Raw genomic sequence first — 22214 nt, forward strand, 5'->3', positions numbered from 1 at the left:
TTGTGGGCCCACTGTGCAGCCCAGAATCTCTCCTCTGCCTTCATGTGTGCAATAAATGCACTCAGTTCTTTCTTATATAGCTCATACTTGCTCCTGATTGTGGGTGCAAGCCACCAGGCTTCCATGAGCCTTTCTGGCCTTCTGGGGAGAGGAAAAGGAACCTTTATGTTTTCATTTAACCCCTAAGCAACCTGTCATGGATTTCTGAACTGAACCTCAGCCAGTGAATTGAAGACAATTAGAAGGGTCCCAGCACCAGAAACCTTTAATTATTTTACTTAATTTGAGTTCAGAAAGTGCTTTGCTGATAGACAGTCCTCTTGGAGCAGATCTAGCAGCTTCTTTCAGGACTGTGGACAAATGTAGTTAGGAGGTGAAGCAGACAAGGTGTGTTCTTCTCCAGGGAGCCTTCTGTAGTTTGAGTTGTTTACATGGCAGCACTTCAGAGCATAAAGAATAGGAAATCTCTAACTCCAGACATTCTCCCTTCTCCTCATCTGCAGTGGTGCTTAAGGCAAAAGTACTTTTTGCCCCCAGTCCTCATGATCTCTAGAAAAAAAGGAAGAATATCACAGGCAGATTGTTCTTTAATACATATAAAATTTCAGGATGAAAGTTTACTAAGTTTATCCCTCTGAATGAAGAAAGGTAGAACAATACTGTTATTCTGTGTTACAGAATATTCTGTGTTCTGTTATACAACACTCTGCAAAGTGCACAACCTGATACTCCTCTTACTTATTACCTGCAGGTAGGATTGATCATGTATTTTGTACGGACTCCATGTGAATGGGGCATGGATGCCATTTCTGCCACTCTCACCTTCCTTTGGGAAGTGGTGGGTTATGTTGAAGGACTCTTCTTCAAGGATCTCAAACAGACCATGAAGAAGGAACAGTGTGAAGTGAAGCTGCTGGTGACTGCCTCAATGCCAGGTATAAGAAATAAGTCTTTAAATCTCCTTCACTTCAAAGTTTATGGCCTACTTTACCAAAAATAAGATAAATCAGAACTGGATCAGAAAAAAAACTGTTACAAATGGCTGCATATTTTAAGGCAGTTTTCCTTCCGTTTAAGTATTCAGTCAGTAAATTCTACTGCTGATTCCTTGAGATTCAGAAAACCACTTTAAGAGCTCTAAAAGGAGCAGACAGAAAGTGAATTAAAACAGTATTTCAACCCAGAGCTTTGTGCCAGTTGGGCTTTGAAAGACTGGAGGAGTATCGTTGTAAAACTCTACCATTCAGACTCTGGGCATCATGAGTCAGATAAGAGACATTTTAGTGATAAACTGTCGCCCTGATTTTTTATCCTATAGTAACAATAAACATGTTTGATCTTTTGTATCTATTTCTTCCTCAGAGCTGACAATTGCTGTTAAAGTCAGCTCATCCTTTAAGAACAGCTCAATTTCTCATTAAACTGGGGAAGTGGGAGAATATGTTAGCACTGCTTAATGGTTCCAGACAGGACTCGCTTAGCCTGCCTGTCCAGGAATGAATTTCAAGTACCACTCTTCCTCCATGGGCAGTGTCTTGAAATTGAGTTAATTAAAGAGGCCAGGGAGAATGCAACAACTTCTCTTCCTCTAGGCACAAAAACCCTTGTTGTGCATGGACAGAATGAGTGTGATATCCCAACGCAGCTACCAGTCCACGAGGACACACAGTTTGAGGCTCTGCTGAAGGTAGGAGTGAGTGTTTGAGCTGGACAAACTGCTTGCATTCACCTGCCATACTTGGATGCCAGCAATCCATTCTGCCTGATCATCCTGTCCCAGGGTCAGGGAGGGAAATTCTGCTCACAGGCATGTCTGTGTCCCTGTGAGGGGAACTTGGTTGCAATAAACAGGATCCCACATTTAAGGGTAATAGAAATGCTCTGAATTCACAGAAATCCCAAACCTCACAAATGCAACTACATTTGGAGACACCGCAGCTTATTGGGTATTTGCTGCATAATTTTGATAAATACACAAATAATTTAAATGTTTGGTTTTATCTACACTAGAGAGGAGAGATTGATCAAGATCAGAGTGAAAATGATGGTTCAGTAGCCACAACAATATATTGGTATCCAGGACCTATGCAGTCACCTTCTCTTTCTGCCAAAAATTTCCTGGGTGGTTTTAATTGAGCCACATAGAAAACAGATTCGTAAAAGCCTTCAGTTTGTCTGACTATGTTAGATTTTACTGGGAATCACATCTCAGTGTTTTGAAGGGTCAGAACTTCAGTGTCTCTGCATACCACCCATCACTAAGTCTTGATAAATACCCAGGCCCATATGGCTCATACAGTCAGATAAAAATGTGTGATATCAAGATAAGTAACACCAGTCTTCAGGATTGTGAGGTCAGCGTGCCTTGATTATCACAAACATACTCAGGTACTTCATGATTAACCAAAGAAATAAATAATTAAAGCCACAACAGAGTGCTCTGATTGGGGCATGCATGTTTGTACCTTTATGGATTATTAGATGGATATTCTTCTTTTGCATGTTGTGGTATTTGTACAAAACAACTAAAAAGTAACAGGATATTTTGATTTCTTTCTTTTCAGGAGTGTTTGGAGTTTTTTAACATACCTGAAACTCAGTCTTCTCATTATTTTTTAATGGATAAACGTTGGAATCTCATTCATTACAACAAGGTGAGGCAAAGATCAAGTCCCCTGTGACGTTTCATCTTGCTTCTTTTTAAACATCAGGGTTATCTAAAGGAGAACAAACATCCTATAAATGGAGTTCTGTCCTGTGAGCATCACATCTTTAGCTGTGTGTGGTGAAAGATTGGAATTTGAGAGAAGAGGGAAGAGGCAGAAGACGAGAATGTCTAGTTTTCTTAGAATAGATAAAATTTCTCTTCTGTTTGTACTCTTTCATGATGCCTGACACTGTCTGAAAGCCCCTGCCCTTCAGAAAGTGCTAAAGGGCCCTTTTTTCCACTCTGTTGAGTGATGCCATAGTGATTGCATTTGTTTAAAATACACTTTTTTCCTTTCCTGGCAGACCTATGTCCGTGATATTTATCCTTTCCGGAGGTCGGTTTCTCCCCAGCTCAACCTGGTGCAGATGCATCCAGAAAAGGGTCAAGAGCTCATTCAGAAACAGGTAACTCACTGCCACCAAATACCTCTAACCAGAAACAAACCCTGAAAAAATATTTTTTTTTTTTCTTTTAAAGCCTTTCCCCCATGCTGTATGCAGATCAAGAGCTTTGCTGGAGAAGTAGCAATCAGGGTGAAATCTGCCTTGGGGCCATAGATTCTGTACATTTTTAAGGAAGATTAGAGTGGGATGTGAATTCCTCCCTCCCCAACTCTGTCCAGCCAGTTTCCTTTAGGTGGATCATTTTGCAGAAAATATAAAAAAAGATGTGCAGGAATGTGCTTAAGCATTATGCATTTAATATTAACAGTTGTGTTTTGGTAGCCAAAAATCAGCTATTGTCGTTGTGTTCTTACTGAGAGTAAGAAAATACCATCAGAAGTGGTTATAAAAGGCAGCTATAAAGCTGCTTAAGAGCTACCAGCAGCTAAAATAATGGAAAATAAAGTCAATGCCATCTTATATGTGTATGGCACATAATAGGACAATATTTCATGTGCTGCATCTGTCAGTAGAAAGTCAATAAAAATCTGAAATTACTTGGGATCTACTTGGTTGCTTCTCTAACAGAAATTACTCTGGTTCTAGGAGGTGCCCACAAATAAATGAGTTTAATACACTCTACATGATCCAAAAATATTTAAATGGGCTTCACATTTTTGTCAGGGTCTTATTTTGCTTTCCACATTTTTATATTTAGAGCACTTAGTGCCCAAAATACTTCTAAGATAAAAATTGTATCACACATTTCCTAGCCTCTCTCTAGTCCTGCAAGATGTTGCTGGAAAACATCCAGCTTCAGCAGAGAAAGCAACACTGTAGGAACACCCACTGAGCAGCAAAATAAGTACTTTTTAAATTTGGAAAAGTACTTGCTTTGTTTTATTGGCTACTTTTCTTTTGCAATTATACAAATACTTTCCATGGCCAGATGTGTTATCTTGTTGACTCTAGTCTAAGGCCCTGAAGAGAGGAAATACAAACACGTGGCTTTCAGCTTGGGGTTGGTTTCTCTGACCACCTTGGGGCTTACATTAATCGACAGAAAAACCCATGGCAAAGTTGGAAATTGTTTCCCAACCACTTTGGGTCCTCCAGAAGACTGAAATGGAAAGTGTTGTTAGAACCATTTTTGCAAGCACAATCCACCTTTGAGACCTGGGCTGGAGAAGAGTGGCACACAAATTCTGGTGAGAAGGTGCAGCACCAGCCCTGTGAATTTCACCATGATCCTCTGAGCCATGAGTGCAGCATCCCTTGGATCAGAGCAAGCCATAAAAGTGAACCTGCTGAAGTGCACGGACGTTTTAAAAGTTTCTGGATTAGGGTGATGTAGATCTTTGTCTCTTTTTCCCTGCCAGGTGTTCACCCGCAAGCTGGAGGAGGTGGGGCGGGTGCTGTTCCTGATCTCACTGACACAGAAGATCCCTCCAGCCCACAAGCAGTCCCACGTGTCCATGCTCCAAGAGGACCTCCTCCGCCTGCCGTCCTTCCCCCGAAGCGCCATCGATGCCGAGTTCTCGCTCTTCAGTGACCCCCAAGGTATGGTCCCCTGGCAGCTCTCCTGGAGGGCTGCACAAGGCACAGAGGGTTTCAGTTCATGCCTCAGGTTTTAGCTTTTATGTTTTTCAGATTCTGTGCTGCTTTAGTGTGTGGGTCTGGGCTTCATATTAGGGGATGGTGAGCTCTCTTCACAGAGTAGGGAGGCAAAACAATTCCCTCTCAAGGACAACCAATCCAGGTCTCAGGCCCAAGAGCATAAACAATGTGGACTGAAGAGAGAAAAAGAAGAAGGCTGGGACTTCATGGGCTGGAGCTGTAATTGGACAATTAGCTCCAATATGCAAATGGAGCAGAACTTATAAAAATTTGAGATCTCCTGACCAAGCCCTCTTTTGCTTCCATCTTGGAGCCATCCGGACAGAGCCATGACTGTAGCTCTGGTACTACCAGGGTGTGGCCTTTGAAGGCACTTCACCAAATATACTCTTTATTCCTCTTAACTTTGTCTAGCCTCTGTTCCAGCTCCTTAAGGCATCACAGTGAGTGCTTCATTTGCCTTAGAAACAAACAGGCTTGCAGATTTTCTGGAAGCTGATAAATCTCTTCCTGGGGAATCTGAGACAGAGCTGCTGGTTTGTGGGCACAGCAGCAGAAAAGGCTTCACTGTTGGAATTCTCCAGGCAAGGCTACTTGCTTTGGACCCAAATGAGAACAAGTTTTAATTGAGTATTAAAGTTATGCATGAGACTACCTAAAAAGGATTGCTCAAAGTCCTTTTACATCTGCTTTGAGGAAGCAGTCGACATCCAAGGAAGACTGAGCAAAATTCTGCAGCAGGGATAAAGAAACAGTTCACACAGAAACTTTGCTCTGGATGTAAAGCAGGGTTTCCAGCCTGATGTCAAATAGGTTAAATAGGCCATTGTTGCACTGTGGTAAGCATTGACAAGTTCTGTACCAGCCCTGAAGGCACTTGATTTCAGAAGCATTATTGTAACCCTGCCTCAGTTTCCTGTAATGTGTGGGACACCTGGGACAGAAAACCTGAGCATAAATCTGCACAGCCTCTGTGTGGTGCAGATGATGCAGGCACAAGCTCAGATCTTCCACTTTTTAAGGGAATAGTGTCCATTGAGCAGATTATTGAGCTATGTGATATTTATCCTTCTTCATTTTCATATTGATGCTTTCAGTCGAGGTTTGCTCAAACCCTGTGGGCACTTCAAGAAACACAGGATGGGTGAAATAATTTTTAGAAGGCAGAAGAATGGTCATGGTTGGATGGTTCTTTGAAGTGAGGTGAGGCTGGCTGTGGTGGACAGAGCTGACTGCTGTTGATTGCTCTTCTCCCCTGCAGCTGGCAAAGAGCTCTTTGGTCTAGATACCCTTCAGAAAAGCCTGTGGATTAAGCTGCTGGAAGAGATGTTCCTTGGCATGCCCAGCGAGTTCCCATGGGGGGATGAGATCATGCTGTTCCTGAACGTGTTCAACGGTGCCCTGATCCTGCACCCTGAGGACAGTGCCCTGCTCAGGCAGTACGCTGCCACCGTCATCAACACGGCCGTGCACTTCAACCACCTCTTCTCCCTCAGCGGCTACCAGTGGGTGCTGCCCAGCATGCTGCAGGTGAGCCATGCCCAGGAGCCATCCTAGGGAATGCTGCTGTGTCCTGCTGACAGGGAGCAGCTGCAGGTCAGACTTTGGCAGGAAATTCTTCCCGTGAGTTCTTCCCTGTGAGGATGGTGAGGCCCTGGCAAAGGTTGCCCAAAGAAGCTGTGGCTGCCCCATCCCCATCAGTGTTCAAGGTCAGCTTGAACAGGGCTTGGAGCAACCTGGGACAGTGGAAGGTGTCCCTGCCCATGGCACAGGGTGGAACTGGATGGGCTTTGAAGTCCCTTACAGCCATCCTGTGATTCCATGATGGAATTGACAACAGGGAAACTTCAATCTGCTGAGTCCTCGTGAGAGCTTTTAGATTCCCCAAGAAAGCAGCAGTGGGATGGCCCGAATTAGCTTTCTATTTCCTACTTGAGTAAATTACTACATTTTCTGTTCTCCATTGTAACTCACTTTCACCAGGAGCTAAATGTATTTCCACACAGAAATGTGAAATTTCTGGGCAATTTTTAGACCTTGGGCATCTCTCCATGATTTTTGCTTCAGGGGTGGCTGAAGTTTGGGAAATAGTTGAAATATCTGGATTTACTACTTGCTAATTGAAACTAAATTATGTTCACTTTTTAAGTATGAAAATAACTCAGAATGTTTATGAAAAACTGCATGTTGTCTTTTCTTGTGAGTGATGACAAATATTGGAAGTGTCAGAGGTGGAGTTTCTCATCACTTCAAGATGAACAAGCGGGCCTCTTTTCCTGTTGATTCTTGACCAAAAAAAAATCAGCTACTGAAAATAAAATATAAAAAATAGTTATTTTAAAGACAGGATTATTTCTGTAGGGCTCAAAGGCAGTATCTAGAGATTTAGTCTTATAATGCAAATTGAGAAATGAAGAAACATGTTACATGTTCATTTTCACATAGTTAACAGAGAACAATAATTAGACCTAATGGTTACTTTAGTTAGCTAAACAAGCTCTGTAATAACTGGAAAGTCTGATATCCTGCCTTACATGATTAGATAAGTATGAATTGGATCCAGGTCAGCAGTGCATGGGTTTATTAATGAGAAATAAGACATTTGAAATAAAACAGCCTAAAAACATAATTTGCAGTTCTCAACAGTGACCATTCAGTCCTGCAAATGATTCTCCCTTCATTGTCACTTCATATTGAGAAAAATTAGTTTGTAATTCTTTCCTATCCTCACCTTCAATTATTGTCAACGACTGAATTATTAAAATACCACTCCTGGGAGGTGAAAAAGCAATCCCAAAAGAAAATGCAAGTGTTTCTGAGCTTGTTTGGTTTTGCAGACTTTAATTTCTCTGTGCCAGGCACTCAGTTTGTTTGTGGTCAGTTCTTTTATCACTTCTGGGCTGGATCCAGCTGCTAATTGAAGCTCAGTTCCTGATGCATACACACACATTTCCCCACACGGCTCTTTTTGGTGCAGGTTTTTCCACTTTCCTTGGTAAAATGCATATACAGCTAATTATTTCCCTATTCTAAGGCAAATGAGATATTGTGGTAATTGATGGGCCTCATCCCCATGCTAGAGGGTTCTGGTTGGATGAAAGCTATGCTAATTTCCTCAGCCTACCAGGGCACTGAGAAGTCTCTGCAGAGGTCTCACACGGAGAAGTTGTTCCTGGGAATTCATAGTGTTTACATAACTGAGAAACAAATCCCACAAATTGGCAACATATTCTCTGCATGGTTCAATGGCCAGCCCTGAAAGAAATGCCACTCTAAAAAACTTAAAATATTTTAAAAGTGGGTGGCACTATCACTGTGTTGGAGGACAGAGTAGGAGTACAAATTATCATGAGAAACTAGAGATGTAGTCTGAAAAACAAGAGAAAACCCAAACTTAGGTTAGACTACTTTTGCATCATCAGCCAGAGAATATGGGAAGGAAAGTGACTGATTTAGTGGCACCTCTGTTGGACAGAATGTTGGAATTCTAGATCTGAAGCCAGACATCAATCAACAGCACCCTTCTGCTGAAGGATAGAAGAGAAAAATATCTCAAATGCCAATCTGGGGTGACTACACAGATTTGTATCTTGTGAAAAACATGGAATAATTCTGCTTTCATCATCAGCGATCCTCACTGGAAGTACTGGCTCTGTCCAGCTCAGAGAAACCATCACTTAACCCAAGAGACTGCAGGAAAACAGGGATTTTCATGTAGAAAACATGTCTTGTGAGAAAGGACTGGAAGATTTGATCAACTGAAAAATAGGAAGATTCAGAAAGAAAGCACTAACTAGCTTCTAACAAGTAAAGTGCTACTAGGAAGGAGAGGGAAGGAATCAACCTCAATATGTAGGACAAAAAATATTGGACTAATAATGAGAGGAATGTTCAAGCATGAAAAGCAAACTTTTTCCTAAGGATATTTTGTCCATGTGTCTTGGTTTGAAAAGACAGGTGTCTGCAGGAGCCTCCCTTGGAATGGAAAATGTGAACTCCCTCCCTCCAAATTATTATAAATTTGGAATTCAGGTTCTCTCAGGCAAAGATATGGGAGCAGGAATAACAGCTCTTTATTAGGGAAGAAAATAAAAATAAAATAAACAATGCAGTGATACAAAACAACACTGCCAAAGTCAGAATAGGAGCTGACCTCCTGTGGGTCAGGGTGCTGGCAGCAGTGCCATTCCATGGTGGCTGCAGCCCTCCTGCAGAGCCAGCTGTGGTTCTGCTGGAGCAGGGATCCTGGAGAAGGGGGGAGTTTTCCTCTGAAGCTCCAGGGCTGCTGGAGATGGGCCTGGTCTTCCTCTGGGAATGCAGTGGAGAAGAAAGCTGCTGCTCTGGAAATGCACTGGGCAAAGGCTGCTGTGGTGTTCCCAGGGTCAGATTTGTCCAGGCAGGAATGCTTGGCTCCTGCCCTGGGCAGAGCATCTCCCCATGGGATGATGGAATTTTATCAGCCCTGCAGGGACACTCACTGGCCATGAACAGAAGAGATCTCCTGGAGGAAGGATTGGTTGTGGAAGAGATAAAGAAAACTGCCCCATGAACAGAGAGAACTGCCCCACCTCTGACACATGGCGATAGAATGCACAGCCGCAGCCACACCTTGTAATCTAAGATGCCGTGAAATGCATTGCCAGGGAGGGGTGGTCCAGTGTCCATCTTTAACAGTGTGTTAGACAAACCCATCAGGATGTAATTGATTGAATCTGGGCTCAGGAGGTGAAGAGTTGGAGCAGAGCCTCCATGTCCTTTTCCACGTCCCCAGGTGTACTCTGACTACGAGAGCAACCCGCAGCTGCGCCAGGCCATCGAGTTCGCGTGCCGCCAGTTCTACGTCCTGCACCGCAAGCCCTTCATCCTGCAGCTCTTTGCCAGCGTGGCCCCTCTCCTGGAGTTCCCTGTGAGTCAGAGCCATCCTCCTGTCTCGGGGGGAAGCCTGGGAGTGCAGCCACCCCCCATCAGAGGTCACAGGCAGAGAGCACTCGGTACTGCGCAGAACCAGGTCACCACTTATTTCTGCACACTTCTGTGCATCACTTGATGGAGCAGGGCACTGAGATGGCAGGCTGTTGGTGTCCAGGCCAGTAAATGTGGTCTCACTTTAAATGTCTGTGTATAAATATATTATAAAAGGACTTACATGGCTATTTACAGAGTTACAATGGCTTATAACTCTTTAAATGAAAATCCTTTCTTAGAATCCAGCAATAGGAATTAAAAGCTTAATACCAAGTTTTAGTACCTGTGAAGTCTCAGACTAGATTAGTCATGTTTTGAAATATTCATTAATGATATTCTAACATTTTAGGCATGGTGATGGGATCTTAATCTGAAGTGGGGCCCTGTCAGCACACCCATCTTTGTCCTGCACAGGGCAGCAAAGATCTGTGTGCAGTTTTCAGGTCCTGATCCCACTGTAGCATCAGTCTGTTGAGTCAGGCAAGGCTCACTGGTTGAAAGCATGAGCTCTTGAACTCCATGTGGACCCTTTGTTGAAAACAAAAGTTGTCCACACCTCCAGATAAACATTCCTGGGATGACATGAATGTCTCTTGTTGGAGCAGGATGCTACAAACAATGGATCCAGCAAAGGAGTGTCAGCTCAGTGCCTGTTTGACCTGCTGCAGTCTTTGGAGGGAGATACTCCAGACATTTTGGACATCTTAGAGCTGGTGAAAGCAGAAAAGCCTCTCAAGTCATTAGGTAATAGTAAAGCACCCTTTATTCACTAATTCTGGTTTATTGTTTATTGGTTCAACAGACATTTGATGCAGCATGATTTCTTCAGAGCCCTTATCTTCCTTAGGAATGTCCTGTCTGTCTCCTGTGCCTCATGGGGCTTTTAAAACTGGCTTTATTACCATCACCTTTTTGATATTTTCTGCAGAAGGGGAATTATTAATTAATTTTATTGCAAAGCTACTTTTCCTGCTTAAAGCCTTCTAGTCTGAGACTAGCCTCTGGCATTTTGAATTTGAGCACGTGTGAGTGAAGAATGAAGATGCCTGATAAACTGTATTGTGCTGACAGGATCAGTGTCATCCTCTGCTCTGCTCCACATGGGCAGGAAACAAAAGCATCCTCTCCTGTGGGCAGACTGGGACCAGTGGATGATGATGGATACAATTCCGATGATGGATACAATTCACCCTCCTGGGGAGGGTGTTGATATATCATAAAGCAGAATATATATAAGGCTGTATGGTGTATCCAGGACATTCTGTCTCTTGATAGTTACCCATGCAATGCTGCATTTAAGAATTTGGCTGCTTTGTGATTTTTGCTGATTTTTATAAGGATCTTCAACTTGTTGTCCAAATTTGCACTTCTCTTAAATATTAGTTCTCTTGATGCACTGTGAAGCCTGTCTGGCCCTAAAGCTTTGTAATAAAGTGGGATTTTATGATCCCACTGCACAATTATATAGAAAGTTTTAATATGAAGTGGTACAGAAACAAGATATTTCTTCCCCTTTGTGGATTGTACCAAACATTTGTATAAAATCTTGGAGGTTTCTGTGGAGAGCTGTTAAAAACATCTCTAGAAATTCTCAAGTATGAGTTGATGATGAGACTGTAGGTAAGTATGTTGTGTGTCTGGTATCTTCCATGTGAAGATCAGAATTATGATTTACATGTTTTAGGACCTTAACTTTGACTTGGGCTCCTGCATAACAAAGTCACTTCTGAAAACAGGACTATAATTCTACTAAAAATATTATTCTAGTACAAATACTATTCTTTCTGGTTTCTTAATGCCCAGAACTAACTAAGCCCAAAGCGATATTTGTAGTACGTGACTTAAATGCTTTTGAAATCATTTTCTGAAATCACTAGCAAAACAGAGTCACTTCTGTGCTGGCACCCATGTGGCTATGAATGTAAAAGGGGCTGGATTTTTGAGAAGTAAAACTGTCTTCTGCCATCAGTGGTGCATCAGCATCACTTTTTGTGTGGTTGGAACATCTAAGAAAAAGCACCAGGAGCATACAAATTACCATTAATTTGACATGTGTCCTTGCCATATATGAGCTTAGGACTTAGCTTTACACGGGTGATGTTTGAAACAGGACTCTGTAGGTATTTTGCTCAGCTGCAGGTGCCCTGCTCAGAGCTGTTGCACCTACTGAGTTCTTGGGCAGTAGGGTTCAAGTAGGAGTGCAGCATTTGTTTCTTTAACAGAGAAAGATTTTTATCTGTCCAAAAGCTTATTGGGCACTGTTAACATGAAAAGCAAGCAATAGGAGAGGGGGGAAAAGGAAATTTGTTAGCTCCTTTCATACCTAATATGACTGTGTGATAGTCTCCTCATATTGCTTTACCCTCTCAGACTTCTGCTATGGGAATGAAGATTTGACCTTCTCCATCAGTGAAGCCATCAAGCTGTGTGTGACAGTGGTGGCTTATGCTCCTGAGTCATTCAGAAGGTAAAAATCTGTGGTCTTGATTTGTGCACACTCAGAAAAGGCATAAAAGCTGCATATGGTATGTGAAAGCAAGGCTGGCAATTGGAGGCAGAGCATAAAGAATTCCAAGTGTGGGGCTTCTCTGAGGCCAAGCCTCTGCCTGTTACCCCTTCCTAGGGGTAACACCAGCTCCAAAGTACATCTGTTAGTTTGCAAGAGGGAATCTGGGAAGAAAAGAGTCTTTGGAAGGGAAAATGCTTGTTAGCAAATGGATGACATATTTGGAAGATACCTGAAAGCCCAGGGTTTTATTATTATTGCTATTATCATTATTATTATTGTTTCATGCATCATCTAGTTTCCCCCTGAATTTCCTAATCCAGTTGTTTCTTTGGCTCAAGACTTCTAGTGAGAAGCAATGAATTCATTGCCTAGTTACAGATCCAGGGTCTTCAGATAGAAACCTAAGCCTCTACCTAATGTGAGTTCAGGAATGACAAAACAAAACAAACCAAGAATTGTTATTTTTCCAGCCTCCAGATGCTGATGGTCCTGGAAGCCCTGGTTCCCTGTTACTTGCAGAAGCTGAAGAGACAAACCTCTCAAGTGGACACGGGGACAGCAGCTCGTGAGGAGATTGCTTCCATGGGTGCCCTTGCCACCTCCTTGCAGGCTCTCCTGTACAGTGTAGAAGTTCTCACCAGGTAACACACGTGGGCCAAGGGGCTGAGCCTGCATTCGGTTGTCTGTGCAGGGACAGGGAATGCCCAGGAGGCCACAAGACACAGCTTAGCTTGAGTTTTTCAGACTTGGTAAAATTAGTGCAGGCTCTCAGAGCAAAAGGAGGATTTCTGTGTGCTTGTTAGATTTAATGTGTAGTGTGCTGTTCACCTTCTCTTTGCAGACCTATGACAGCCCCACAGATGAGTCGATGTGACCAAGGCCATAAAGGGACCACGACAGCAAACCACACCATGTCAGCAGGTGTGAACACCAGGTAGGGCTTTTCTTTTTTCATTTTCTGAAACAGTTTTGTTTGGTTGGTTTGGTTTTTTTAGTAAGGTAATATCTCATTGCTCAGAGTGCTTGGCCTCAGACAGCTTGAGCGAGTGCTCTGGGTACTGTGGGAGAAAATAGTCATATCCAAAAAGCACATTTCCCACGACTGCATTTCTGATTGTAACCAAAATACCCAAGACTAGGATTTCTAGTTTAAAACAACAGAAGACCAGAGTATCAAAATGGAGGACACACATCCTAAATGATTCATTCCCCTTTCTGCCCTCTAGGAATATATTGCTGAAGCTCTCTCATTCACTGCTTTGCTTCCTGCTGAGCCCAGTGGCAAAGTGGCCAGTGGGCAGAGCATGCTTGGCCAGCAGAAGGGTCAGATCCTTCTGGCCTTGTTCTAAGGGGCTGAACACCTGTACAAACTCAAACTGCCTACCAGTTGAGGCTCTCAGACACTGGCATCCCCTCTAGTTTTCTTTTGTTCCCTTTCCCATTTCCTTGTACATTCCCTGTGGTCTCTTCTCATTGGTCTGGGGTTTTTTGCAGTCACAGATAGCACAGGAAGGGTAAGTGACAGCTTGAGAGAAGTCAAAAGAATGCCTGGAAACATTCTTGTCCTTCTTAAAAAACCCCAAACCCCAACAACACATCAAAGGACTTTCTCACAGAAGAAGGAAACAAAGGAGGACATGGCACCAGTGAACTGTAATTCTGCTCCTTGGCTGTAGTGGCCATTCCAGTTGGGCTGCTGCAAATTAAACAAGGCCACTGACAATTTACTTGGTCATAGAGGAAGGGCTTAATCCACCCACAAGCATTTGGGACTGTGAATTTTTTTTTTTTTCAGCAGGCAGCCCTGGTTTGTGCTGACCTGGAAGGGGAATTGTAGCCTAGCAAAAGCTGGAGTAGCTGTTTTTCTGGAGTTTTCCAAGTTATTACCTATCTTTTTTCTTTTTTTTTTTTTTTATTCAAGGGATTTAGAAATCAATTTCTGCGTGGATCATCCAAGGGTGATTATGTCAGTTTATACATATGTACACATCTTGGTTGGTTACTCCTGGCATGAATCTGTTATTCTTTAAAATCTATTCAGTCGTGGTTAAAACATGGCTCTGACTTTCAATCCCTGATCTGAGAAGCAGATAAACTCCAGACATGACAAATCAGCAGATAAACCTGACCTGCTGAAGTCTGAAGTGCACATATGCCATTTATTTAATTTGCAAGATTGCTCAGTCGAAGGAGAATAAGGTGTAATGGAAAGTAGCACTTTATTATCTCTCTGCTGATTTTGGAGAGCAGCTAATATGTACCTGCTGACAGACAATGTAGACATTCCCAGTGCAGTGTGACTCAGGCATCTTGACTTACATTTCCAGATTTTTCTCGTTATCAGACATTCAAACTCTGATCCAAAATATTTTTGCACTGCTCCAGATTTCCTGCACTTGTTTCTTCTGCTGTGTTATCACTGCAACAGACATCTGCTAGCAACAGCAGGAGCCTCACAATGTTAGAATGATTACTGTTCAAGCCTTGGACATGGTAGCCAAGTGGTGCAGGGTCTATTAATGCTTGCTCAAAAAGAGGTAACATGACAAAATGACAATAAAACAAAATAAAAAAAACCCAATAAAACAACCACAACAACAATAAAACCCCACCAAACAACCCACTCTGATGTATTCTTTTCATTTGGTGAGCTCTGGTTTTGTGAAAGAGACTGAGCACTGGGGTGAAAATCAGTAAGAGAAATCACTTGAAAGAGAGCTATGGTTTTTAAGCCTGAATTTTTCCTTTCAGAATAAGGCAAACAATTCTAGGAATATGTTTTTTTGGATGGAAGTTGGGAGATAAGGGCAATTCAGTGTGGTCAGTGTAGGCATTGTTCCAGTGACACAAGATACCATCCTGACCATGGTGCATGAACCTCTGGGCTAGCACAGTGTCGCTTTATTTTAGTGCAAGTTTAGGCACTACTAAGTTGCTGTTTGCAACCTCACTGTTTCTGTTTTCCCAGGTACCCAGAACAGGGAGCCAAACTGCACTTTATCAGGTACAGTAAAATTTGATCCCAGTCTCCCCTGATGTGTGATGAATCGTTCCCACACACGGTTGCTGTGACAGGCAGCCTTTTGTCAGGCAACGTATCAAAGGATACTTCATATAGAAAATATTTACATTTTTAGCAAGACTTGGAAGAGTATAACTTCCCTTTTTTTTGTTTCTCAATTGCAGATGCAACTACCTTTCTTTCAGTTGCAGAGGAAAGCAGCTGTTGCAAAAAGAAGATGAAGAGATTGTTGTAATCTATCCCTGATGATCCACAGCACATAACACCCTCTACTGTGTCTTACTTTGTATCCTCCAGGGAGAACCTTCACTTAATGGAGGAGGGCCAGGGTCTTCCCCGAGAGGAGCTGGATGAAAGAATTGCCAGAGAGGAGTTCAGGAGACCACGGGAGTCGTTGCTGAACATCTGCACAGAGTTTTACAAGCACTGTGGTCCGAGGCTGAAGATTTTGCAGAACCTGGCTGGTGAGCCCCGAGTGACTTCTCTGGAGCTGCTGGATGTGAAGTCCCACATGAGGTATTCCACAGGCATTCTGCTTTTACTTGTTCATTTCAGGGGGATTCCTTTCTTTTAGCTCTTTCTTTCTCATAATAGCAGATGGAATCGCTTTTTGGTTGTGTAGTTGCATGTTTTTGTCTGAAACATGCAGAAGCTGTTTTGGTTGTTCCTTAGATTGTACTGATGCTGCTTGTGCATAAAGAAGGTTTCTTAAGCTTTCCTCTGGTCTCATTCTGACCCCCATCTGAAACAGCTCCCTCTGATGTATCAGGACAAGATAAACCTGTCTCTGCAGGGCAAGGGCTGGGGAAGTTGCCTACCAGGTTGAATACAACCTTTATCCTCTCCAGTGGCACTGTGCATCAGAGCCAGCAGCTCACAAGCAAGAAAGGCAGAACAGCCACTTTCTAAGTGCCTGAAATACAGGGAAGGGTGGGACAGAGGGCATTTACAGGCCCAGCACCTCAGCATGTGATGCAGCAGATGCACAGGTCTTTTCCTGAAATGCTGCACTGAGTCCAGCTCACAGGCTGGATGCTCCCTGCAGATGGTTTCACATGATGCTGACCTGGAAGAAGTTGGGGGTAGGGCCTCCTAGCACTTTGGGCCTGATTCTCCTGAGTTTCCTGTTCATGGTAAACACAACATAAACTGCTACTGAGAAGCAATAACTGGGACAAGAGGGAATAGATGTGATTATTTTGTCAGTTTTTCATTTACACTAGCAGCTGGCAAATACTGCTCTCTTTTCAAGAGAGGAGGTCTCTCATGGTTAGAGCTTACAGCAGTAAAGCTGACACTGATTTACAGCAGATAATGAGTTGTGCTCTGATTCCTTTAAGTCTCCTGGAAAGTGATAGAAATAGCTGCTTTGTCAGGGTTGTGACCTAAAATGCTTAATCAGAGATATCTCTAAATAAAAGCAACATATCTCAATCATTACATAAATTCACAAGTATCAGTGACATGACTGACAGGATTGAACCACTGTAAGACAAACACAGCTCTACATGGAGATCAGATTGATCAGAATGTGATGTGACACTCATGGTCTTGACAGGCTGGCAGGTGCCATTTCAGAGGCTTCAGAAAACAGGATAATGTGCTGGTCACTTCAGACAGCATTCATCTCACCCAGTTTTAGCCATTTAAAATTCAAATATTTAGTCTGCAAAAGTCATGAAGATCATTTTGCACTCAATGGAAAGGAAGATGTGCATCCAGCTGTTTATCCCAGTATTTCAGGAAGATAAAAATTTCCCAGATTACTTGTTTCTGCTAGGAAGGAGCTAGCAGATTAATTGAGTTTGATGTTTCAAGTTGGATGAAATGGATCTCACACTTTATTATGCATAAGGAAGTTTTTATGTAAGTTTTTATGTATATCATTGTATGGAACTGGTATTGTATTGCTGGCAAGAAGCTTAATTATGATAATTTAAATTTCATAGCACTTTAGAAAGCAGACCTACTTCATAGTAGGACAAAGCAGTTTAAAAAAAGGAATAATAAAGAAATACTGGATAGAACTCCAATTTTATATCACTTTTGGTTAATCTGAGGATCTTGTTGCCCTTGATATTACTAGGCAGATTATAAAGAGAATAGAAATATGTTCCATTAGTTGGATGCATTTCAGAAAAAGTCCCCACAATATGGATTGTACTGTAATCATCCAATACAAAGTCTGTTATGTTTCATGGTTTATTTCTGGTCTTTGCTTACCATAAATATCCAAGTATTTCAGTAGATTTTCGTCAAACTGCAAGTGTTAAGTCAAATGCTGCCATGATATTTCATAGTCAATACAAAAAATGCCATTGGCAAGGCCATCTGGGATAGTGGGAAAAGAAACAGCAACACAATCTGTAGAGGTGTTAGGAGAAACAAATAAAAACTGCAGGGAGCAATCCTACAAAGGACATGCTGTGTAAACCTATGGACACTTTATTTTTAAAACTTAACACCTGAAAATCACACAGTGATACTTCCTAAAGTGGCAATGCTGCAAAACGAGCACAGAACAAAACCAAATCACTCATTAACTGACAAACAGGTGATGCTGAGTCTGTGTTTCACAGGCATTTGCAATGTTGTAGTCTTACTGCCAGCATAGGTACTTTGGTTTTAGCTACCCAAATCTGTGATTCCTGCTGTTCCCTTGGTGCATTTAATGTCAATGTAAAAGTAATATTTAGACCATTCATGTGTTCTTAAATATAAACAGTGATTCCATCAAAACAGTCTTAACAGACCAGAACTGTGGTATCAGATCTAAGAGTTTAAATAGCAGCACATTTGACTTTTGCACCATTTTCTTTTCACTAGCCTCACGAATACTTATATGCTAGTTCATTGGCACATGCCTAGAAATGTTGGAAGCCTGGATGCTGAGAATTTTAGACTTTCTGTGCTGACAGATACCAACCCCCAAAAGAACACTGCGTTTGACCTGAGGCCGTGGAGAAGGCTTCCAAAATTGAATGACAGAACCGGGATTGTGGGTGTGGAGTTTGAACAGAAGTGTGTAACATCACATGGTAGAAAACTTAGAGTTTAAGGTTTTAGAATATAGTAATATATATAAAGCAAGATGGAGGTTTTAGGGTGAAGGCTGGCCCTTCTTCTTTACCTTCTTCTCCATGGGTTTGGGTGGTTTTGTGTAACTGGATAAAAAAGTCCGCATTGCAGGCGTGGGTGGTTGGTTATTGGGTTAAAAGTAAAAATAATTTAGGTGTCTTTTCTTAATTGGACAGTTTGTCCTTAAATGGCCTTGTAGAGAAAGAGATGGGGCTCCATTTTTACTTTGTTAGAGGGAAGTGCTGTAGAACTCATGGCTTTTAAGACTGTAACATAGATAAGAACAAGTAAACATCGGAGTCCCAACGAGAAATACCATCTTGCTATTGAATCCCGACCTTGGCAGAAAAGAAGCAAAAGAATGGACACAGCAATGCAGGTTGTATTTACTTTTGTCCCCATGCCCCGTGGTTTCAGACTGGCAGAAATCGCCCACTCCCTGCTGAAGCTGGCTCCCTACGACACGCAGACCATGGAGAGCCGCGGGCTCCGGCGCTACATCATGGAGATGCTGCCCATCACTGACTGGACAGCTGAGGCGGTGAGACCTGCCCTGATCCTCATCCTAAAGAGGCTGGATCGTATGTTCAATAAAATTCACAAGATGCCTACTCTGAGGTGAGCAGGTAGTCTGGAAACCCTCTGAGGTCCGTTTCTGATGTTGCAAGCCTTGAAGTGTGGGTACGTCATCTACTGTCATGTTGCAGTGAGCCTTTACAACATACCAGAAAATGACAGGTGTTTTATCTCTGTAAGTGTGCTTATGTTGATGTTTTTGTGGTGTCTTCTGGTAGCAGCGTGGTTGTTAAGAACTAAAGAGAGAACTCCCAGAAACGCCATTTTTCTTTCCCGAAAAGAAGTCTTCAGATTTTTTCCCCATCTCATTGCCCTTTTAATTAACTGCTGCTGTGAGTTTTTTAATGGGGAGTTAGGCTGTAGTAAGAGTATTTCTAGCATGGCAATACTGTTGTGTCCTCTGTAAAGACAAAAATAGTCAGGAGCTATGCAGTAGATTCTGATTGCTCCCTAGTAAAAGGCAAAGAACTGCATCAGCTGCTCCAGGTCCATGCCTAGTGGAAGCCTGGTGATCACACAGCGGCATTATGGTACATACAGCCTTTGGCAACTTCAAGAAATATTGACTGTGGAGCATCCCTGTTTGGAGGCAGTGGTACAAATCCAGCCTGGGTGGTATAAAATCACTCAGACCTGTGAATTTTCCAGTGATCTGTGTGAAAAGAGGCATTGGTCTTGGTCACCCTCATGGGCATATGTCCTCAACTGCTTGAATGGCACTTCATTGGCAGTCTCAGCTGAGAAGCCAAATCATGTTAGAGAACATCAGAATTATGTCCCAGTGGGAATCAAAGATGGAACAATAATAGGGAGGTGATATCTTCTTTCTGGCATCACTATCCTTTTCTTTGGCTAACCTGCTTCAAAAAAATCCACCCTTCTAGGGAATTCAGAGGCAGACATTTTGGTGCTTCTCTCTCCTGTTGGTTTGATTCTTTGCCATGTCTTGCCTGTTTCTCATTCATTCCTTCTTTCCCCACTCATACTTTCTTCTGCCTCAAAGGCAGGTCGGGGTTTCTGTTCCTGAAGATCTTTCTTCCTCATGTAAGCTGAATGAACATCCCTAAATTAAAATTCCTTTCATATTCTCTCTCTCTATGCCTGTACCTAGGCTTGGCTTAAATTACTCTTTTGTCCACAAAAGGACAGCAAAGCCACTGGACCAAATGCAGCAACCAGATTGGAGCATCACTGAGTCAAGCAGTCTCTTTGGGATGGGTCTGGGTGCAAGAGCCCAGGAGCCATCCCTTGAGGTACTCATGAGCAGAATCTTACACACTGCCTCCTGTGGGCATCCCACTCCAAACCCAGTGCCTGCTGGAATCACTGGGTGTGTAAGAACAAGAACAAACCACTATTCTGGGCGTTTAGTTTCAGTGGATGCCCAAAGGTGGGATTTATGTTGGTCTGGAGAGGACCAACAAGTGCATAGCAAACACTTGATTCCCCATGTGGCTCTGAGAAGTCACCTGAAAAGCTTGACTGGGGTATTGTTTAAGGCTTGAGCTAGCAAGCTGTGCCAGCCTTTTGTCTTTCTGTCCCAGTGCAGATGCTGGCTTGTGAACTACAATGACTGCAGAGAGTCAGGCCCTGAGATGAAAGGTGTGAACCACTTTGATGTTACCTATGCTCTGTCTGCTTACGTTAGGAAGGGAAATCCTTTCAGCATCTGGCATAATCCCTAAATTTTGTTTTTGTGAGGAAAGCAAAGTGTCAGGGAAGAAAGGATCCTGGAATGAAGGACTTCAATGCTTCAGGAGGTGGAGATGAAGATTACACAGCTGGGCCAGTTTACATTTAGGGCAGTGTGTCTGGGAGTGACACTGCTGGAGCAGCCAGAGGAGCTGCAGAGGAGCTGCAGAGGGCACTCAGGCTGATGGGGTTTGTTCATGCCAGCAGGAACATCATGAGCCACAAGAGATGGACTGCATGGTCTCGGCACAGCACACCTTTCCCCACACAGGCACACCTGAGGCCACTGTGTGGCCTCCTTCAGTCACAGGGAAGCATCAGGGAGAGAAATGCAGCTGCAGTGAGGGGTTTGTGTCAGCAGCCCCAGCCCGCTGTGCCGCGTCTCTCGTCTCTGCGCTGTGCTCTGTGGCTCTGTGCCCTCCCGCGCGGTGGGCACAGCGCTCTCGCTGTGGGCACTCCGTGCTGCTCCCGGACATCCCTCGTGGCTGTGTGACACGTCTCCTCTGTGGGCGTCACTGTGTGTCGGTCGCCGTGTCTGGGCGTCTGGTGGGGGGCAGGAGCTAACGGCACCTACTGTTGTATTGCAGGCGCCAGGTTGAGTGGGAGCCTGCCAGCAGTTTGATTGAAGGGGTTTGTTTGACACTTCAGAGGCAGCCTATCATATCCTTCCTGCCTCACCTTAGGTCTCTGATCAATGTCTGTGTCAATCTGGTGAGTAGCCGAGCGGCAACCCCATGAACCTTTGCTAAACCTTCCCTCTGCTGTTGGTTTCTCTGGACTGAAGATGACGGTTTATTCCCGTTCCTGTCATTTTACCTGTCCCCTTTACCGCTCACAAGGGGACTCTGCAGGTGACCCTAGAGACAGGAAGGTTCATTTTTGAAGTGGTGCATGGGGAGATACAGTGACCGACAGCAGCGGTCAAGCGATTCCTTTTCCATCACTTCCCACGCACCACTTTGAAGATCCACCTTTGCCAGACTGAGCTGAGAGCTGAGGGCTGCAAGTTGGAGAGTGGGGTGGTGGAGACTGCACACACCTGGTAGAGACGGGGAGAGGGTGGCACTGGGGATACCTACCGTCCCCAGTGGGGAGGGCCCTGATGGCTCTGTCACAGGCCAGCGGGTGCTGGATAGTTAGAAGGGTTTACAAGGTGAATTGACTCCACTATTTCTAATGTCCCTGGCTTGATCTAGTACAGGTTTGCACTGTACAATATTCAGATCCCTCTCTTAGTAAAGTTTATGCCCCTAAGAGAGTTACAACAGACAAGTGATATGGGCAGAGTTTGCCTGGTCATTCAGTGGTGGACCACAGTGTTTCTGCAGCTGTTGCACTGGGGGCAAGCCCCCACTTTGATATCCATGTAACTCCAGCCACTTGGGCAAACAAGCATGCTTTCATTCCATGTGCAAGGATATAAATTCTGCACTAGAATTTTACTGTTATTGGGTTTTATAACATTTTCTCCTTAGAACATAAATGTTATAACCTTATCTTGCAGCTTACCAGAAACATTTCAGGATTCACCAGTGCTCTGAGGGCCTTTAAGAACAATGATCATTGGCTAAAATGCAATGTCAGGTTTTGCCAGGTTCCTGTCCTTCAAGTCAATTCAGCACTCATTGCTGCAAGGGCAGGGAAGCTCCAACCTGTCAGAGC

The 22214-nt window shown here is 43.4% G+C and overlaps 1 protein-coding gene across 11 annotated transcripts in view; it reads left to right on the forward strand.

Moving 5' to 3' along the window:
* UNC80 (unc-80 homolog, NALCN channel complex subunit) overlaps positions 1–22214 on the forward strand; it is a 135008-nt gene that overhangs the window by 87305 nt on the left and 25489 nt on the right. For all 11 annotated transcript variants that reach the window (XM_038143434.1, XM_038143438.1, XM_038143435.1 and 8 more), the window contains 15 exons: positions 752–935; positions 1593–1687; positions 2565–2654; positions 3013–3114; positions 4473–4653; positions 5972–6240; positions 9482–9616; positions 10281–10419; positions 12046–12142; positions 12655–12825; positions 13026–13118; positions 15153–15188; positions 15504–15722; positions 18702–18902; positions 21140–21263. In XM_038143434.1, the coding sequence (XP_037999362.1) occupies positions 752–935; positions 1593–1687; positions 2565–2654; positions 3013–3114; positions 4473–4653; positions 5972–6240; positions 9482–9616; positions 10281–10419; positions 12046–12142; positions 12655–12825; positions 13026–13118; positions 15153–15188; positions 15504–15722; positions 18702–18902; positions 21140–21263 (2136 nt within the window). The remainder of the gene's footprint in view (positions 1–751; positions 936–1592; positions 1688–2564; positions 2655–3012; positions 3115–4472; positions 4654–5971; positions 6241–9481; positions 9617–10280; positions 10420–12045; positions 12143–12654; positions 12826–13025; positions 13119–15152; positions 15189–15503; positions 15723–18701; positions 18903–21139; positions 21264–22214) is intronic.

This window comes from Motacilla alba, chromosome 7 (assembly GCF_015832195.1).
Source record: "Motacilla alba alba isolate MOTALB_02 chromosome 7, Motacilla_alba_V1.0_pri, whole genome shotgun sequence".
NCBI lineage: Eukaryota > Metazoa > Chordata > Aves > Passeriformes > Motacillidae > Motacilla > Motacilla alba.